The sequence below is a fragment of the Panthera tigris genome, chromosome D1 (assembly GCF_018350195.1).
Source record: "Panthera tigris isolate Pti1 chromosome D1, P.tigris_Pti1_mat1.1, whole genome shotgun sequence".
In the NCBI taxonomy this organism is placed as follows: Eukaryota; Metazoa; Chordata; class Mammalia; order Carnivora; family Felidae; genus Panthera; species Panthera tigris.
The window spans coordinates 60,580,563-60,599,042 of NC_056669.1; the positions used below are offsets into that span (position 1 = coordinate 60,580,563).

The 18,480-nt window shown below is 37.9% G+C and overlaps 2 protein-coding genes across 2 annotated transcripts; both read right to left on the bottom strand.

Annotated features, from left to right (window-relative positions):
- Nucleotides 1-5,534: 5,534 nt before the first annotated feature.
- On the bottom strand, nt 5,535-6,479 carry LOC102971034 (olfactory receptor 52D1-like). The gene has a single exon (XM_007089342.1). The coding sequence runs from the start codon at nt 6,477-6,479 to the stop codon at nt 5,535-5,537; it is 945 nt and encodes a 314-aa protein (XP_007089404.1).
- A 7,524-nt stretch (nt 6,480-14,003) lies between these two features.
- Nucleotides 14,004-14,948, bottom strand: LOC102970735 (olfactory receptor 52D1-like). Its single transcript, XM_007089341.1, has one exon. It carries the CDS (start codon nt 14,946-14,948, stop codon nt 14,004-14,006), a length of 945 nt encoding a protein of 314 aa, XP_007089403.1.
- Between the last annotated feature and the right edge of the window lie 3,532 nt (nt 14,949-18,480).

The window sequence follows — 18,480 nt, forward strand, 5'->3', positions numbered from 1 at the left end:
CACTTCAATTGCAAGAATACGCTAGACAAAACATATTTCTTTTGTGGCCACCAGATCTTATATATTTCAGGAGTGGATGATAAAAAGGTAAATTTGAGCTTACTATTGCTAAGAACTCGAGGGAAACACAATGCCATAGTGTGAATTATGTAAATTATGCCACATAGTGCCATTAGGTGTGCATGTGGAGGAAGCTCTCTATCAGAGGAGATTTTCAAATAGCAATTGAGCAATCCTTTCTATGGATCGACATTCTTCATGCGGCAGATGGAATTAGAAGAAAATCACAGCAGCTATAAGTACCACTGGTTGGGTTGAGTCAGAGCTGTAAGGAATGATGATTATTTTCAGTGGGTAGGCATATGAACTAACAACTGGTTGTTGGTGTATTTAATCAGTGAGAATATTTGAGTATTTCTTTTTTCCATATGACTTTACATTCCATAACTGTACCCAATCCAACTTTTTTTTTTTTCCTGGAATAGAAACTAGAGTTGATTGAGAGTCTTTTCTCAATGGAGCAGGAATCAGAAGGGAAGCTAATTTTTTGAGTCATGGGAAGAAAATTGCTATTGTATAGAATTAGGCATGTTGTCTTGGAAAAGAATAGATGTGTGCTGGTGTGCCCTGGCTGTCATGAATCCCTATAAATCTCTGTATCCAAAACACCTTGGCTGCCTTGGAATCTCTAGAGAATAAAACTAATTCACAAAATCGAGAGTAGACTGATTATATGTATGAGACCTAATATGGGAAGCACTGGAAAATCATCATTGGTGAGCAATGATAGAAATGTTTAGGAACATAATATGGAGCCATTGAGAAGAGGTAGAAACTGAAAAATCATTTATGATGGAAGTGAAAGAAAAGTTGAGTGTGGCAAATTCTATCTTCCAAGAATGGCTAATAACCGTATCTTCCACATCACACACTTTTCTGTTATGTGCTCTTGCCACTCCTCAGTCAAGAATGGACTCTTCCCTATACCCTGATATGTTTAGGGCCCTTCATCTGCCATGAATACAACAGAAAACAATCTGTGCCAGGTCTTGGTAGAGACCTTAACTAATACCACAACCTTTTCTGTTTTCATGCCACCATGTAAGAACCCACCTAATTCTAATCCGATGGAACAGGAGTCAGTGTGGAGGTAGACTGCAATGCCTAACATATGAATGAAGAAGGCTTGAGTACCCAGTCTTAGATTCCTGTTTTAAACATTATCTGCAACTGCTTGAGAGACTCCCAAGTGAGAACTATACAGATGAGTCCAGACAATCAATAGTACCTTGAGAGAAAAAAAAAATCGTAAAATACCATTTAAAGCCACTAAGTTTTGCAGTGTTATATTACACATCACCAGTTAAAATATAAAGGGATGCCTGGGTGGCTCAGTCAGTTGAGTGTCTGACTTCGGCTCAGGTCATGATCTTGCGGTTCATGAGTTCGAGCCCCACGTCAGGTTTGCTGCTGTCAGCATGGAGCCCACTTCAGATTCTCTGTTCCCCTCTCTCTGCCCCTTCCTCTCCTCAAAAATAAATAAGCAATAAAACACACACACACATACATACATACATATGAAAAATGATGTTAACAACTAGATTCTGCAATAACAGAAATCCCTAGAATATGAAGCACTGGCTTTGAGCGGACAGACAGAATCTTGAAGAATACCAATAAGACTGTTAATGAAGGCATTAAATAGAATGACAAACTTGTCATTGTGTACCAGAGAATAAAGGTATCTGTGGATGGTGGAACTTTTTTTAAGGTAGAAAATAAAAAATGAAGGAAACTTCCAGACAATGTTGACAATGCCACTTGTAATAAAATATGTATAGAGAAAAATGAGTTAAAGAAGTAAGTGTTTAACTTGCAAACACTACTCATAACAGCCACAGAAGCCTCAGGTATTTCTGAGTTCGAACACAAAATTGTTTCTCATTCACTTTTTCTCTAGACATTATATACTCTTAAAGCATGAGCTAGCTTCTGGATAAAAGTATGCATTTTCAAGATCCTTTACTAGTCAGAAGAACTGCCTGGTTAGATTGAAAAGCACAGGCATCTCAAAATGAAAAGAACCACTGGAGTCCCCAAACTATAGGCTTAGGAAGATAAAATGAAAATGTGGTCCACTTCTTTTAGAAAATGAGTGATGATACAGAGTACGGGGTCTAGGTCTCAGCAGGTAAAGCCAAGAATCACAAAGAAGCAGAATTATCCTCATGGAGCAGGGTAAGAACTTAATCAAGAAGCTGAGAATGTGTGCCTTAGATTTTAGCATGCTAGGGACCAGCGACTCCCATGCTCCATCTTTCTTCCTCTTTTGGAATGGGAATGTTTTTACAGTTTTCTAATTGCTGTACTAACATTCTATGTTGGCAGTGTAAGAGGCAGAAGACTTATCTCTTCAGTTAATAGATATTCATAGAAAAAGGAAATTGTACTCAAAGAACTATATCTAAGGAACCAAACCTTTGAAGCCTCACCTACATCTGGGTATGACTTAGATGATGAAATTCTGGACAGATATCATAATAGGATGAGGCCTGGAATTTTAGAGGAGATGTTAAGTATATGCTGCCTATGAAAGGGATGTGAACTGTTGTAGACAGAGAAGAAACTATGCCAGACTGGATCTGTCAAAGATGGCTATAACAGTATTTTCTAAATTCAATGTTTTTCTGCAATCTAATCATCAATAGTGAGACTACTTTCCAACCCCTTGATTTGGTCAAATCCTTTGACTGCTTTGAGCAATAAGATACTACAAAAGTGATGCTGTCTAAGTCTTGGGTATAGACCATATCTGGTCCAGCAGCTTCTGGTCTTTACCTCATGAAGCCCTGAAACACCAGGTAAGAAACCCAGGCTAATGTTATGGAAAGAGAGACTAGGGGGAGGAGCACTATGGCACCAGGCTTGTCCATGAAGAAGCCACATTGGATGTCCATTCTCACCGACTCTTCACAAGATTCTAGCCCCACGCAACCCTTTTTGCCATGCAACCATGAAAGAAAATGAAATGGGAGTATTGAGCCCAAACAATCCCAAACTCTTAATTTGGGAGTTGTTTATAGCCTAGCTAAATTAATTATAACAATTGAGAAGGGGAATTATATTTGAGGGAACACCAATGGTACACTGAAGGTGAAAGAACATGCCCTAAATAATATTCAGAAATGGAGTCGAAGAGATTTCACTATAATATTATATATTTAATTTTAGTGTAGAAAAAGATCATGTAAAGAGGCAATTGTCATATGAAGTAATCATGTGTTACAATTAAGGGAGGACTGAGTGACACTGGAGACCACTGAAAATGAACCCAATAGAGAGTAGAGAAAAAGAAGAGAGGGGAGGTCAAAGAAGGCTTACATAGAAAGTATTGCATAAAATGAGTCCCAGATAATGATAAACAGCATGTGGTAGGGGCATTCGGAGAGGAGTCGTTAATTTATCTGAGCAAAGTTAGGTCTCTGAAAACTTGTTCAGGCAAACTGCAAGGAGTTTAATCGTGGTTTTGCATATTTATGGACGTAATTAATATGTACGTCAGATACACGTGTACATATATGTGCTTGTGAATGCTTGCGTTTCTCAGGTATGGTGTATGAACGTGTACAAATATGAATATGATAGCATGTTTCAGAGAGAGACTGAGAGAAAGAGATGTTTATAGACAAATAAGATGATTGTAAGCATGTATATGAAACAAAAAGCATGTATATTTGTATACATTTGTGCGACATAAATGTCATCTGTGTAATTTTGTTCCAGTTAGACCTAGGGATATCTAAATTGTGAACATTAGAGATAGGAAGATGGGTATGATTTACATGTATAGGTTATCCCATGTTTTATGAGTTGACGTTCAATACTGTTTCTGAAAAACTAAGACAAGGAGGATTACAATCTGCTTATGTGCAGTGAAAAATTCAGTTTCTGGGCATGGCCCTTAAAGAAATGTCAGTGTAAGGGTAATGGGAAGGCATGCAGACCAGCATCTGAAGTATAGGCCGGATCAAGGAAACCTAGTGTCTGGCAATACAGAAAATGACTGAGTGATATCATCTGAAGGCAGGCATTAAGGAAAACAAATTGAAGTGTGAGATGGGAAGAATTTTGAGTAAGAAAGACCAAGTGAAAATGCCTCCAAAATGGCATTAAGAATGAGCTAAAGTAGCAAGAAATGTGTTGTTTCTTTTCAAATAAAGCAGTCAGCTTTAGCTGGATTGATGCCTAATTATGATTTAGTGAAAAGAAAGCACCTGGCAAGGCAGATGGGCATCAAGTCAAGCAATAACTTGAGTGCTGGGGAGTTTAGACTTTGTCTTGAGGCATAGGCTGCTGGAGATTTAAGTGGACAAAATGAGATATTTGCTTGGGAAAGACGTGTTGCAGTGCTAATAATAACTTTGGATAGGAGAGAGAGATTTGGTAGAGGAAGGTTAGGAGAATCTGCAGTACACTGATGAAAGTATGAGGTAGAGAAGTAGAGAGTGGAAATGTGCAGGCATGTCTTGGTCACTGGTTGGATGAAGGAAAAGAAATAAAGACAACTAAGTAATTTCAAGCTTTTTAATTTAACTGAAGTCAAAAGAAAAAAATGGGGAAGGCAGAGGGACAATCAAGCTAGGAAGGAGACTAAGAGTTTAGTTTGGGAAGATTTAAGTTGAGGGTATATATGAAGAGTTGTTCACAAGGCTATTATAATGTGTTTTTTTTTTTTTCTGGAACACAGACATAATTCATGATTTAAGATACAAATTCGGGTGTCTTGAATATATGAAAGTATATGAGGTCAGGTAGGTGGAAGGGAGAAAACGAAGCTAGTGAAAAAATAACTTTGTTAAAGGCCTTCCCCCCCCCCCCCGCTGCCTTTGTAAAATACTTACCTACCAAGTCCAACCCACTTACCTACCAAGTCCAACCTACCAAGTTCCATATTTAGACACCAATAGTAACTCTCTAAAGATGACTCTTCTGCATTAAAACCATTCAGACCAAAAATGAGCTCATTACTCAGACATGATCATAGATATTTATACATATTTATTCCCATTAGGATTGTTTTTTATGATATATAATTTTATGTTGGTATAATATCTGAAAACATAGGTGTGGAAGAAAAATCATGGAATCAACAAAAAATTTGGATAATTATTTTTGCCCATAGATCATGAGAATGTATGACTAAATTCATTTTTTACATCATTTGAAAAAAAATGAGCTTACAATTTATGTTCTCTGATGGGATTAAATAATAGAATTAACAACAAAATATCTCCTACTTTATAACTTACATAAACATTTGGGGAAGGTTCTGGTCATGAGAGTTTCATAAAAACTACATTCTGATGGAGAGAACATGCCCCCCATTATGTGCCCACACTCACCGAATCCTTCTCTTGCCTTTGCTATTCCTTTGCCCAGGAAGCCTGAAATCAGGCAGCCATTATCTCTACCTTCAACCTAACAAGATTTCCAGCTCCATATCACAGGTATCCTGTCCACCTCAGATATCATCCTCAGTTTCTATGACAGCGGAGGATCCGTAGTACCTGCTCCCGCATTTGCTTAGTCCGGGCTCCATAAATCAAGGGGTTGGCCATGGGAGGCACTAGGAAGTAGAGGTTGTCAATGATAATCTGGATATAGGGAGCCATATGGTAGCCTAAAATCTGGGCCAGGACAGAGAAGACAACAGGAGAATAAAAGAGAGCTATGACACAAAGATGGGAGCCACATGTACTGAGAGCTTTGCCCCCTGCCTCCCAAGAGGGGATCCGAAAGACAGCATGAAGGATCAGCCCATAGGACAGAATGATAAAAAGCAAATCAAATCCCACAGATGTTACAATAACCATGAGGCCATAGACAATGTGGTTGGAGATGTCCCCACAGGCTATCTGTACCACAGCCATGTAGGCACAGTAGGAGTAAGAGATGATGTGGGTTTGGAAGCTTTCCAGTCTTTTTGCCAGGATGGGTGCTGGAGTCAGCACTGCCACTGCCCTTGTCAGGACAGCCAGGGCCATCTTCACAAGTATGTTGTTAGCAAGGATGGTCGTATATCTGAGAGGGTACCAGATAGCCACAAATCTGTCAAAAGCCATGGCTAGGAGGATCCCAGACTCCATGACATAAAATGAAGGGATGAAAAACATCTGTGCGAGGCAGGCATTAAAGCTGATGTCTTTGGCATTCATCCAGAAGATCCCTAGCATGCGGGGCACAGTGACACTGACCAGGGACAGGTCAACAACAGACAGCATGGCCAGGAGGAGAAACACAGGCTCATGAAGACTCTTCTCCACCCAGATGATGCATAAGATGGCGGCATTCCCAATCATTGTAATGACAAATACCAAGAAAAAAGGCACAGAGAACCAGCCATAGGAAGATTCCAAGCCAGGAATTCCAGCCAGGACAAATGTCAAGGGTTGAGGAATGGACTTGTTGCAAGAGGACATCCCTAATCTGAACTCCTAACAGTCTGATTCCTAGGGAGAAAGAAACAAGGGACATTTTGAAATCACAGCATCATTTGCACCTAAAATGCTGGGTATTCCAGTAGCTTATGGTGATAATCATAATTATACTGTATAAACTAATGATCAAAAGCTTCAGTTACTTAAGGTGTGGAGGGAGATAATCCTAGGCTACTCTCACTGAAGAAGGGAGAAGCAGTCTCAGGTATAAATTTTAAATTTTGAAGAGCCCCCAATAAGAGTGGCATATCTGCTAACATACTACTGTAATGTTTATACATCATAAATTGAGATCTAAGTATTTCATGTGTCAACTGCATTTGCCAAAAAGCACACGATAGCCACAGGATAGTCAGACCTCCTCGAAGGTAACTTGGGATAGTTAAAATAGCAAAGCCTTTGAGAAAACACATGTCTGGGATACAATCTCAGTCCTGCCACTTAAGTGACTTGATCAAGCTGTTTAAGACAAAGCCTCATTTCCTCATCTCAAAATTGGGATGAGGCTTACCTTTCAAAGCTTGAAGTGAGGATTAAATCCATGATTAAATTTCAATATTGTATAAAACATGCAATGATCCTGGCATAATTTTCCGAATGTTTTGATATTCTATAAATGCAAATTTTCTTCTTTTTCTATAAGTACAAATTTTAAGTGAGATATGGAGAAAGTAATGTTCTTTTGGTTGTTTCTTGGAAAGAACTGTAACGAGGATAATGAATACTCTTTAATTGATACCATAAAAAGGAATATTTGATGGCCCTAAATAACTTTATCCTCAAATACTAAAGAGCAAAAAAAAAAAAAAAAAAAAAATAGTGTCACCAGAAATAGGTATCCGGCCAAATAAAGGATGTTAAAAAATTTTAAAAGGTGCATTTTAGTCCAATAGGGGAAATGATCCTATCACAAATTCAAATAGAAAAGACAGTCCTGTGACACCAGAAACTCACTATCAATTGGACTTTTCAGGTAGAAATTGAATTATGAACCATGAGGAATAATGTAGATAAAATTTCTCCATGTGATGGGGACATTAGGACATTATAGAGTTTTAACAACATGGTGAAGTTCTGTCTGAGCAATCACGAACAGTTGCCAGGAACAACTATATCAACACTAATCATAAGTAAAGACACCACCAATTTAGACATAAAAATTAGAAATATACTTATTTTCTAAAGAGTGTCACTGGGTATCCTAAAGATTGTAGATTCCAACCATGGTCTTACAAGGGCTGGTGATGGTAGTAGGTGGATTAAAAGAGAATCTCTTTTTCCCTCCATGACCTTGCATCCCAGGATTTTCTACTCTTTTCCCTCCTTTTCCTCTCTTTTCCTAGAGTAAGTAGTACCTGTAGATGGTTGTGAGTCTAGTCACAGTGGGACTGGGAGCAGCAAAGCATTCATTTACTGAAGGTATGGGGAAGATCTGCTGATGACCAGAATAAAAGGCAGATTTATGCTGTTTGTTCTGGTCCTTGGGGATCCCTACTGGCCTCTCTGTTGGCAAAGTGCCTTATTTAGCCTGGATATCCTGGAAAACAAATCCTAGAGCCAATCACTAAGGATACCACGTACGAATAAGAGCAGATATTAAGGAGCACTGTAAATCTAACTGTTCATAAGGTTTAGAAACCCTAGAGAGAAAGAGTAAGGGCTGGAGAATCATTTAGGATGGAAATTAAAGCACACCTGGAGTAACAGAAGGCAGATGTGTGTGAAGCTATAAGCATTTTAAAATTGCTACAGCTTGCTTCCAAACCAATAGTTGAAATCATTTTCATTTCCAGTGACTTTGGGGCCTCTATAAGCAAAACTTAAACTAAAATTAGGAGTCTTGATTTCCTAGATGCAATTAAAATCCACAAAATTTGGAAAAAAGGGGGGGATTAAGAGCACACTTACCTTGATGAGCCCTGAGAAGTGTACAGAATTTTTTTAAGTTTATTTATTAATTTTGAGAGAGAGAGAGCCCAAGCAGGGGAGGGGTAGGGACAGAGGAGGGCAGAAGATCCAAAGTGGGTTCTTTGCTTATAGCAGAGAGCCTGATTTGGGGCTCAAACCCACTAATTGTGAGATCATGACCTGAGTGGAAGTCGGACGCTTAACAGACTGAGCCACCCAGGCGCTCCCAGAATTTCTGAATCATTATACTCTACACCAGAAACTAATATAACTATATGTTAGTTACGCTTCAAAAAATGTATCCACTGAAATACATCTTAAGTGACTAAATAAGGCCCTTGTTAGGTAAGTAAGATATATAAAAAGAAACATAAAGGAGTGAGATTAAAGTAGGAACAAGAGAGGAGCTCTATAAAAAAAATTTTTTAAAAGCACAATACTGGGTTTAGGAGAGACTGAGTTTCAGAAAGACCTTTGGCAGAAGTCAGAAGCTCAATCTGAGAGTAAATGGTAAAGAGAGGGAAAATCTGTTAACTGTTTTGCTGGTGGTCAAATATAAAGATCCTAATGATAGTGACTGGATCTTGTTTGTTCATGGTTATTTCCCCAGTACCTGGTGAATTGCAGGTCTTCCAATGTTTACATATGAATAAATGCACACACTCTGCCCCTGCCCCCACAGGTCTCCACTCTAGACTCTAGGCCTATAATAACACCTGAAGGGTAACCAAAAGTCCTGCAACCTGTGAGCTTGTCAAAGTCTTCATTAAGCCATTTTCTCCTAGCCTAAAGTATACTCAGGGTACTCAAATAAATTTAATTCTTTCTATCATGATTGCTACCAACTTGGATCAAATTATTATCATATTGTCCTCAAAAACTTTTATAATGTTCTAAGAGGACTTTTGCATTCCTTTCTTCCATTCTTTGTCGTGAAACATTTTCCTCACTGTAGTCACAATGGTCTTTTTATTTTCCCTGTATGTTTCCTTATTTTTGAGAGGGGGAGAGAAAGAGAGAGAGTGTGCATGTGCAAGAGAGAGAGAAGGGGACAGAGGATCTGAAATGGGCTCTGTGTTGACAGCAGAAATCCCCATGTGGGGTGGAACTCACAAACCATGAGATCATTACCTGAGTCGAAGTTGGATGCTTAATGGACTAAGCTATCCACATGCCCCACAATGATCTTTTAAAAACACAAACATGATGTCACTCCTGTGCATAAAATGTTCAGAGTCTTCCTCTCATTTTTAGGATAAAACTGAGAATCCTCAGCCCCAGACATCCACTCTTCACTTCACTCTCTGTCCTTCAGCCCACAAAATGAACTCTCTCCAAGTTTTCAAACATATGGTGCCACTTCCTATTTAAAGATCCACCCACACATGTTCACATATCGTGTTCTCTTTCCCTGTAACATCACCAGTCCCATTTCATGATCTTTCTTTTCTCAGCTGCTTAACTCCCACTTGGCATTCAAATATGTTTTTTTTTTTTTTTAATTTTCTTTTTAATGTTTATTTTTGAGAGAGAGAAAGCGAAAGAGAGCAAGTGAGAGAGAGTGCGAGCAGGGGCGGGGCAGAGAGAGGGAGACACAGAATCCAAAGCAGGCTCCAGGCTCTGAGCTGTCAGCACAGAGTCTGATGCGGGGCTCGAACCCACGGACTTGGAGATCATGACCTGAGCCAAAGTCGGAAGCCCAACCAACTGAGCCACCTAGGCGCCCCTCAAATATCATTTTTAAGGAAGCTTTCCTTGACTCCCTTAGACTAGAGCAAAACCCCATGTTATGTGCACTTACAGAAATCTTTGTTTCTACTTGACAGCCCTTAGTATCCAGTATAATTATGCATTTGAGCATCATTTAATTATTTCACATTACATTTCCCCAGAATGTAAAGTCCCTGAGACATGGACTTGTGTTTTGCTCACCTCTCCTCAGAACCTAGCACAATCTGGCCCATTTTAGCCACTCCATCATTTTTTGATGCATGAATATATGAATAAGTTGTATATCTTCCTTCCTTTAACTAGAATTCAATTCAGAATCTTTGAAGATTTAGATTTAGTTTTGTGTTTGTTATTGTTGGACATTTCTTATTTGCCATCCATTGGTATATAATCTGTGAGTATAACTCCTTAGTTTTTATTTCCAAACCTAACATGTAAGCAATGCTGATACTTGTCAGGGGATATATTATAATTAAATTCCATGGTTCATGGTACTCCAAATAACAAAAATATAGCAAGAAGGTCCAGACTTAATAATTTGTCTTCACGAAACATCCAACATAATGGTAATAGTCTCAGAGTTTACGTTTCCTTAAGACGTCTTTTCTCTTTAGACTGGGAGAGATCTGTCTCTACTGTCATTGTCATTACTCTCCATTATCTTACAAAAAAAGATCATTGAAAGATATCCTTATGGCTTTAATGCAGGTCCCTTAATTACAACTATCACATGATCGGGAGTTCTAAAATACAGGAAATGTGAATTCAAACATCTTATTGCTTTATTCATTCCTTCAGAATCATTCACTGAACACATAGGTTCACAGGACACTTGGAGGCATTATAGATAAAAAGTAAATGGGATTTCAAAAAATACAAAAACACTAATTCAAAAGGATATACACACCCCTATGTTTATAGAAGCATTATTTACAATAGCCAAATGATGGAAAGAGCCCAAATATCTACCAACTGATGAATGGATAAAGAAGATGAGGTATATATACACAATGGAATATTACTCAGCCATAAAAAGGAATGAATCTTGCCATTTGCAATGACATGGATGGAGCTAGAGAATATGATGCCAAGTGAAATAAGTCAGTCATAAAAAGGCAAATACCATATGATTTCACTCATATGTGGAATTTAAGAAACAACAAACAAGGGGAAAAAAAAGGAGAAGAAAACCAAGAAACAAGACTCTTAACTATAGAGAACAAACTGATGGTTACCAGAGGGGAGATGGGTGGAAGGATGGGTTAAATAGGTGATGGGATTAAAGAGGACACATGTCATGATGATCACTGGGTAATCTATAGAATTACTGAATCACTATATTGTACACCTGAAACAGATATAACATTGTGTGTTAACTGTGCTGGAATTTAAAATAAAATTAAAAAAAAATAAAATAAAAGTAAATGGATTTTAAAGTGGGATTAATTACTGTCATTTTTGTTTAAATCCAGACTATACCACTTAGTCAATATGTGACTATGAGCAAATTATTTAATCTCTCTGAGTCTAAATTACTCATATGTAAAATCAAGACTAATAATCTAGTGATTATGGTGATAATTATATAATTTAAATTGCATGTATACATATCAATGTATACATTTACCCACACACATATATACATATAAATGCACACCTATGTCTTGCAAATCTGACATATAATAAATACACAAAATTATACTTGTTATGATAATCCACGATGTTAACTATGTTAAGTGTTTTATATGCTTTCATTCATTTAATCCTTAAAATTCTACGGGGCAAGAAATCTTACAATCCTCATTTTATTAATTTTGACAACAAGGTCCAGAAAGTTTGGACAACTTGCCTGTGAGCACACAGATAGAAAGTGACAGAGATGAATAATGAACTCAGCACTCTGCTTCTAGAGCCAGTGCACTTAACCCCAAACCATACCAAGAGTTTAATTGGCAAAAGGCATATTAAGAATTTAACTAAAATATATCATGGCATTTTTTACAATAGAGGTGGGGGGAATTTTTAGTTAATTTGACTTGAGGAAAGAAACGTAATCTTTCTGATAAGGTGGGGGAGTTTAAACAAGAGCTGGATCTTGAAGGATAATTAAGTTCTTCCCAGGTGACAAAGACAATAGGTAGGAGAGAAACATTCTAAGCAAAACATGAAGATATGGAGAGACGTATTGTTTGAATGAAGGCGGGGGACTTTATGAACAGGACCAGTTCAAATGATATATAAGAATGAGAAGAGAAGGAGCAGAAAAGAATTTCATTAAGTTTTGCTTTGCTATTCTGGTGCTTACATGGGTCTGACATATCAATTCTGTTTGTTTTCTTTTTTTTTTTATTTTTTTTAATGTTTATTTATTTTTGAGACAGAGAGAGACAGAGCGTGAATAGCGGAGGGGCAGAGAGAGAGGGAGACACAGAATCCAAAACAGGCTCCAGGCTCTGAGCTGTCAGCACAGAGCCCGACGCTGGGCTCGAAATCACGGACCGCGAGATCGTGACCTGAGCTGAAGTCGGACGCTCAACCGACTGAGCCACCCAGGTGCCCCAATTCTGTTTGTTTTCTAAATTTTTATGAGGATAACTATGATCTCAATGTAAAGGATGTATTAGACATAGTAATTAAAAGCTAATGCTTTGAACATATCAGTGGCAACTGTTGAAATATCCCAAATTTAAAATTATAAAAGCTTGAACAACATTGCAACAGAGTCTAAGGAAAAGGAATACAGAGAAGCGGCCCAGATATTTACTTCTAAGAAGCTCCTATACTAAACAGAAGAAAGAAGATACAAATAATACTTTACAAACCACAAAAGAGAACTTTAGAAAACCACAAAAGAGAACATCAATTCAAGGAAATTCAGCATGTGTTTATTGAGTGACTCTGGAGTAATTTCCATTTTGTACAAGCCAGGAAGTGAAGAAATCATATTTTTTAAAGAGAAAATATTCAGACTTTTACCAGTAAAATACTTATATCTTTTTTAATAATTTTATTTTTAATTATCACCAGGAGCATAATCACTAAAAATGTATTAATTGAGTTATTTATAATGATAGATACCTCCTTGAGCAAGCACATGTAATATCTGTATCTAGTTCAGTGGGCTTGGGCCTAAGCTCTGGGCAAATTCCCAAGTAGATACATACCATCAAGCATAAAGTTGTTTCTGGTTTCAGGATAATTTGTGAGAAGGTAAAGAGAATATCTTTAAGAGACCCAATCTTAGTTTAGATAACAAACCAATAAGAGGCACAAGTTATGCTTTGTGGAGACAGAATATTCTATGAGCAATATGTTTAAAAATTCTGTGGGCTTGATTATTGCACTATTGAACTTTTCCACATTTCTGCTTGACAACTTGTCTTGTGTGTGTCCATTCTTGTGACTAAAATACACAATTACTATGTCCTGTATTAAAAAGACATCAATCCTATTATATTGCCTCTTCTGTAGAATATTGATAGTGATCATTAAATTTTCAATTGCAAATACTTTACATGGAATTTTTGAGGTTCTCATGGGCTTCTTCACTTTTTTTTTAAATCACGCCTACTTCAAAATAAACTACCACCCCCAGTTACAACACAGATCAGTAGCACCAAGGAGCAGAAGGGGACTGCTTTCCAATTAAAAAAGCTTTAAGGAAGCTCCTTAAAATCCATGTGTGCACAAAATGTCTCATGCCCTCTAGTTTCACTACAATTGTGGAATTTCTATTATGTGTGGTCACTCTTCTCTGTGTCTGATTTCAGTGGGAGAAAATTCCATGTCATTTATGAAAATGGGATCAATTATTTCCCTACTTCCCTTCTGATTATGATACCATCTCTGCAAACAATTCCAGGATAATCAAGTGACTTTTACCTTTAGAGAACTAAGGACATGGTCTCGAATTTTTTTGGTTCTAATACCATAAACAATGGGGTTAAGGAAAGGTGGTACCAGAAGGTACATATTGGCAATAAAGATATGAATTTGGGGGGCCACATTGTGGCCAAAGCGGTGAGTGAGGAAGGTAAAGACAGCTGTGGAGTAGAAAACAAGGATGACACAGACATGAGAGCCACAGGTTCCTAGAGCTTTAAAACTTGCTTCCTGTGATGGAAGGCGAAAGACTGCACGGAGGATTAGGGCATAAGAGACAGCAATGAAAAAGCCATCGCAGGAACCAATGACAGAGGCTACACTGAGGCTGTAACGTTTGGTAGCTCCTGTGTCCACACACGCCAGCTTCACCACGGCCATGAACTCACAGTAGGTGTGGGTAATGACTCGTGTTCTGCAGTAGGGCAGCTGCCTGAGCAGGATAGGATGTGGGGAAAAGAAGGCCACTCCCCGGAGTACCACAGAAGCTCCCATTTTGGCAATGCGAGCATGGGTGAGAATCGTGGTATGGTGCAGCGGATGACAAATGGCCACGTAACGGTCAAAGGCCATGGCCAGGAAAAAACCTGATTCCATAGCAGTAAAGCTATGGATGAAGAACATTTGAGCCAGGCAAGCATCAAAGGCAATGTCACGCGCTCCAAGCCAGAAGAGACAGAGCATGCGAGGCAGTGTAGATGTGGAGAGGACCAGGTCAGTGACAGAGAGCATGCACAGAAAGAGGAACATAGGCTCATGGAGACTCCGCTCTGCCCTCACCACGGCCAGGATGGTCACATTCCCCACCACAGCCACCATGTACATAGAGCAGAAGGGAATCCCAATCCAGATATGCAGGTGCTCTAGTCCTGGGATGCCCATCAGCAAGAAGGTGTCTGGAGATGTTTGAGATTTATTGGCTGGTCCCATAGTACTGCTGCTCTCTGTCTTTTGTGGAAGCAATCCTCCTTTTTAGGGCAAAAGTTTTCTGGCAAGATCATCACAATCAAATCTGGCAACAAATGGAAAACAAAACTGGAAGACCCCAAAATATCACATTAGAAAGCATTCAGGTTATAATTTAGAGTGAAAAAAACTTAGTAACACTAGGCAAAACTATGCAACCCAACACAAAGCCCTTATTCTCAATCAAGTCATGAATTTCACAAATTTGTTCAAAACAAAGCAGAAAAACCCAACTTTGTAACATCCATGTACAATAAAACTCAATGCCACTCCTTGAATTCACAATTCGATTCAGTCATAAGGCCAGATTAGCTTTTGCTAAAATATCTGGTGTTACAGGCAAAATGGATCTTAGAATTTATCTAGTCCAGCAGCCTTCTCAATGTCATCCTGAAATGTAATTTTCTAGCCGATGTCTCACTTTCTCAAGTATAGTTACTCATTTCTCAGACAGTCCTGTTTTTTCTAGTGCTGTCACAGAACCAAGCCCCAGGAGCTGCAAGGCATTACTGGCCTTTCTGATGGAGCATTACAGACTCACCTGTCTTCTGCATAGTCTTCACAAAGTCATTTAATACTCATGCTTCCACTAAGTTCTCTTCTGTTCTGTACATTCTGTGTCCAGTTCTGAACTTTTATTACTTGTATTTGAATATACTAGTCACTACAGAGATACATGCACTTGTTACCTCTTTTGATTTCTACACTATTAGTGTGATTTCAGTTCAAATTATTTCTTATACGAAGTAAGGAAGAAAAGTAATACTTAGTTGATCCTAACATGAAAAAAGACATTGTCCTGGAATCCTTCTATTTGTTCATTTTAGCTAGAAAACCAATGCAAACCAAATATTTTTCTGCCAATTTTACCAGTTAGGAAACAGAAACCCAGAGTGCTACAGATAATGCAATGGCAGCACAGAAAGTCTGGCGAGAGATCAGAACTCTTAACACAAAACTCTGCATGACTGCCAAATCCATGATATTTTCATTATGCTATACTCAATATTTCGTGGCACAGTGGTCAGTCTTAGTCAACGATAACCTATTAATATTTTTCACAATCTTCAAGTCAGATTTCTCAAGATGATTTCATTTAATTTTTTTTAAAGGTTATTTAGTTTGAGAGAGAAAGAGCGAGCAGGGGAGGGGCAGAGATAGAGGGAGAGAGAGAATCACAAGCAGGTTCTGTGCTATTAGTGCACAGCCTGATGCAGGGCTTGAATTCACAAACCGTGAGATCATGACCTGAGCCAAAATCAAGTCAGTCACTTAACTGAGCCACCCAGGTGCCCCAAGGAAGACTCTCAAAGAGATTTTAAACAAATGATTAAAAAATTAGCCCTTTCATTTAAACTTTATAATCTGTAACATTTTAAAATAATCATTATCATGTGTTTCTTTTGTTATTATTAAGCATTTATCCACACACATACATCTACATAAAAACAAGTGAAATATAATTTTGATGTAAGTAGATTCCAATAACAGGATTCTTTTTATGATCCTAGAATATTGTATTGATCCCTCTAACATGGTGTGTATACTGTTTATTAGTTAGAAAGAGACCTATTAAATATAATAATAATGAGATTACAAATACTGAATCCTGTTTGCTACATTATAATTTAAAATTTTTTAAATTTTTTACTGTTTATTTTTGAGAGAAAGAGACAGAGTGCAGGCAGGGGAGGGGCCAAGAGAGAGGGAGACACAGAATCCTAAACAGGCTCCAAACTCATGAGCTCTGAGTAAACCACCCTGGCACCCCTACATTATAATTCATAAACCCTGGTCAAATGCCTTATTAAACTGGAATATGACTTACACTACCCAGTATTTGGGGAAGAATGTAGAACACATCAGACTGATTATATATTTGATTAGAAATATTCTCAGTGTTATTGGGAATTTTTCTTAGCTTGGCCTGGGCCTTATAAAATGATCATTTATATAATACTTTCAATTATTACAATATTTGGCTCAGAAGAAATAAAGTTCAATAAACCTTGAAATTGGTCAAGTATCACTAGTGATGTTATCATTGTTTCCCTTCCATCTGATTATTTTCATTCTCATCATAGACTCTTCTTATGTCTTTTTATCAAATGCATTTATCTCCATAATAAGATTTAGGTTGTCTTATACATACTGACTATATCTTTTTCCCCAGTATTGTCTTCTGGAAAGTGGGTGAAACAAAAACTTGCTGGGAGGATTAAGTTAATTAATACATTAACAAATTAGAACACTATCTTACAAAGAGCAAGAATTTAAGAAACTAATCATTCTAATGGAATTTGGTAATCATTCTATAGGTAATGAGCTCCAGTAAAGTTTCTAAGTATCCATAATAAGATCTGCATTTTAGATAACAAAATAAACCATTCTTTCCGGCCTTTTCACCAGGTACTCTTTCTATACCCTCCATGGGGTAACACCAACCTTCTAAGTACTCCCCAGTATGTCATGCTTTTTTGTAAAATTGTGCTTTTGTTCACATACTTTTCTAATTGCAACTTTCCTCCCCCTCCCTTTTATTCATTTCCCTTTGCAAACTACTGCTCTTCTTACAGTGTCTAGCTCAAAAGTAATCTCCTCTCTGACTTTTTGCTGAATTACCTCGGACAGAAATTGGCAGATTATTTCTTTTTGCTCTTATTGCATCTTTACAAGTCTTTTACACTTGTCTTTGACAGATCTTATCAAGTTGTGGAATATTAGATTCATAAATATATTATTATTATCACTTTCATAGGATTAAATTCTCCTCAGTATAGAAATAATAGCATAGCTAGATATTACCATGACCCAGCCCTGAGACTGGCATTGGATGATGCCTATTAACACAGTAACACAAGTAGCTGTACAGCCTGTGTAACACCACATCCCTATTCTCACTGACAAATCTATCGTGTTTCCCAACACTTTCACAAATGCAATGCCATGTCTGATATTTATCAAGATTTCCACAAGATACCTAGATATCAGAGGTAAGATAAGAGAACTATCCCTGCCACCTCTGCCCATAGTGAAATAAAAGAGTTTCTGCCTTTGATCTTTATTACTGCTTTGCTCTTCCATGATTCTGAGACAGGACCCCAGGGACAGAGAGATAAAGCAACTAATTGAAAGAGGATTTCAATATAATTACTGCTTTATCTGAGGGCTTCAAGATCCTGATTACTCACATCTCCACTTTCAGAGAAACACAAAGCTATTCACATTTCTCTGTTGGCTCCCAACATGTTTTAATTAACAAATTGAGGAGTACCTGGGTTGGTCAGTCGGTTGAGTGTCCAACTTCAGCTCAGGTTGTGATCTCATGGTTCATGAGTTTGAGCCCCACACTGGGCTCTCTGAGTCAGCACTGGGCCTGCTTCAGATCCTCCGTCTCTCTCTCTCTCTACCACTCCCTGCTCATGCTCTCAATCTCCCTCTCTCAAAAAATAAACATTAAAATAATTTTTTAATTAATAAATTCATTCAGAGAAGA

Coding starts and splice junctions, on each gene's coding strand:
- LOC102971034 (XM_007089342.1), bottom strand. CDS start 6,479: ATGTCCTCTTGCAACAAGTCCATTCCTCAACCCTTGACATTTGTCCTG.
- LOC102970735 (XM_007089341.1), bottom strand. CDS start 14,948: ATGGGACCAGCCAATAAATCTCAAACATCTCCAGACACCTTCTTGCTG.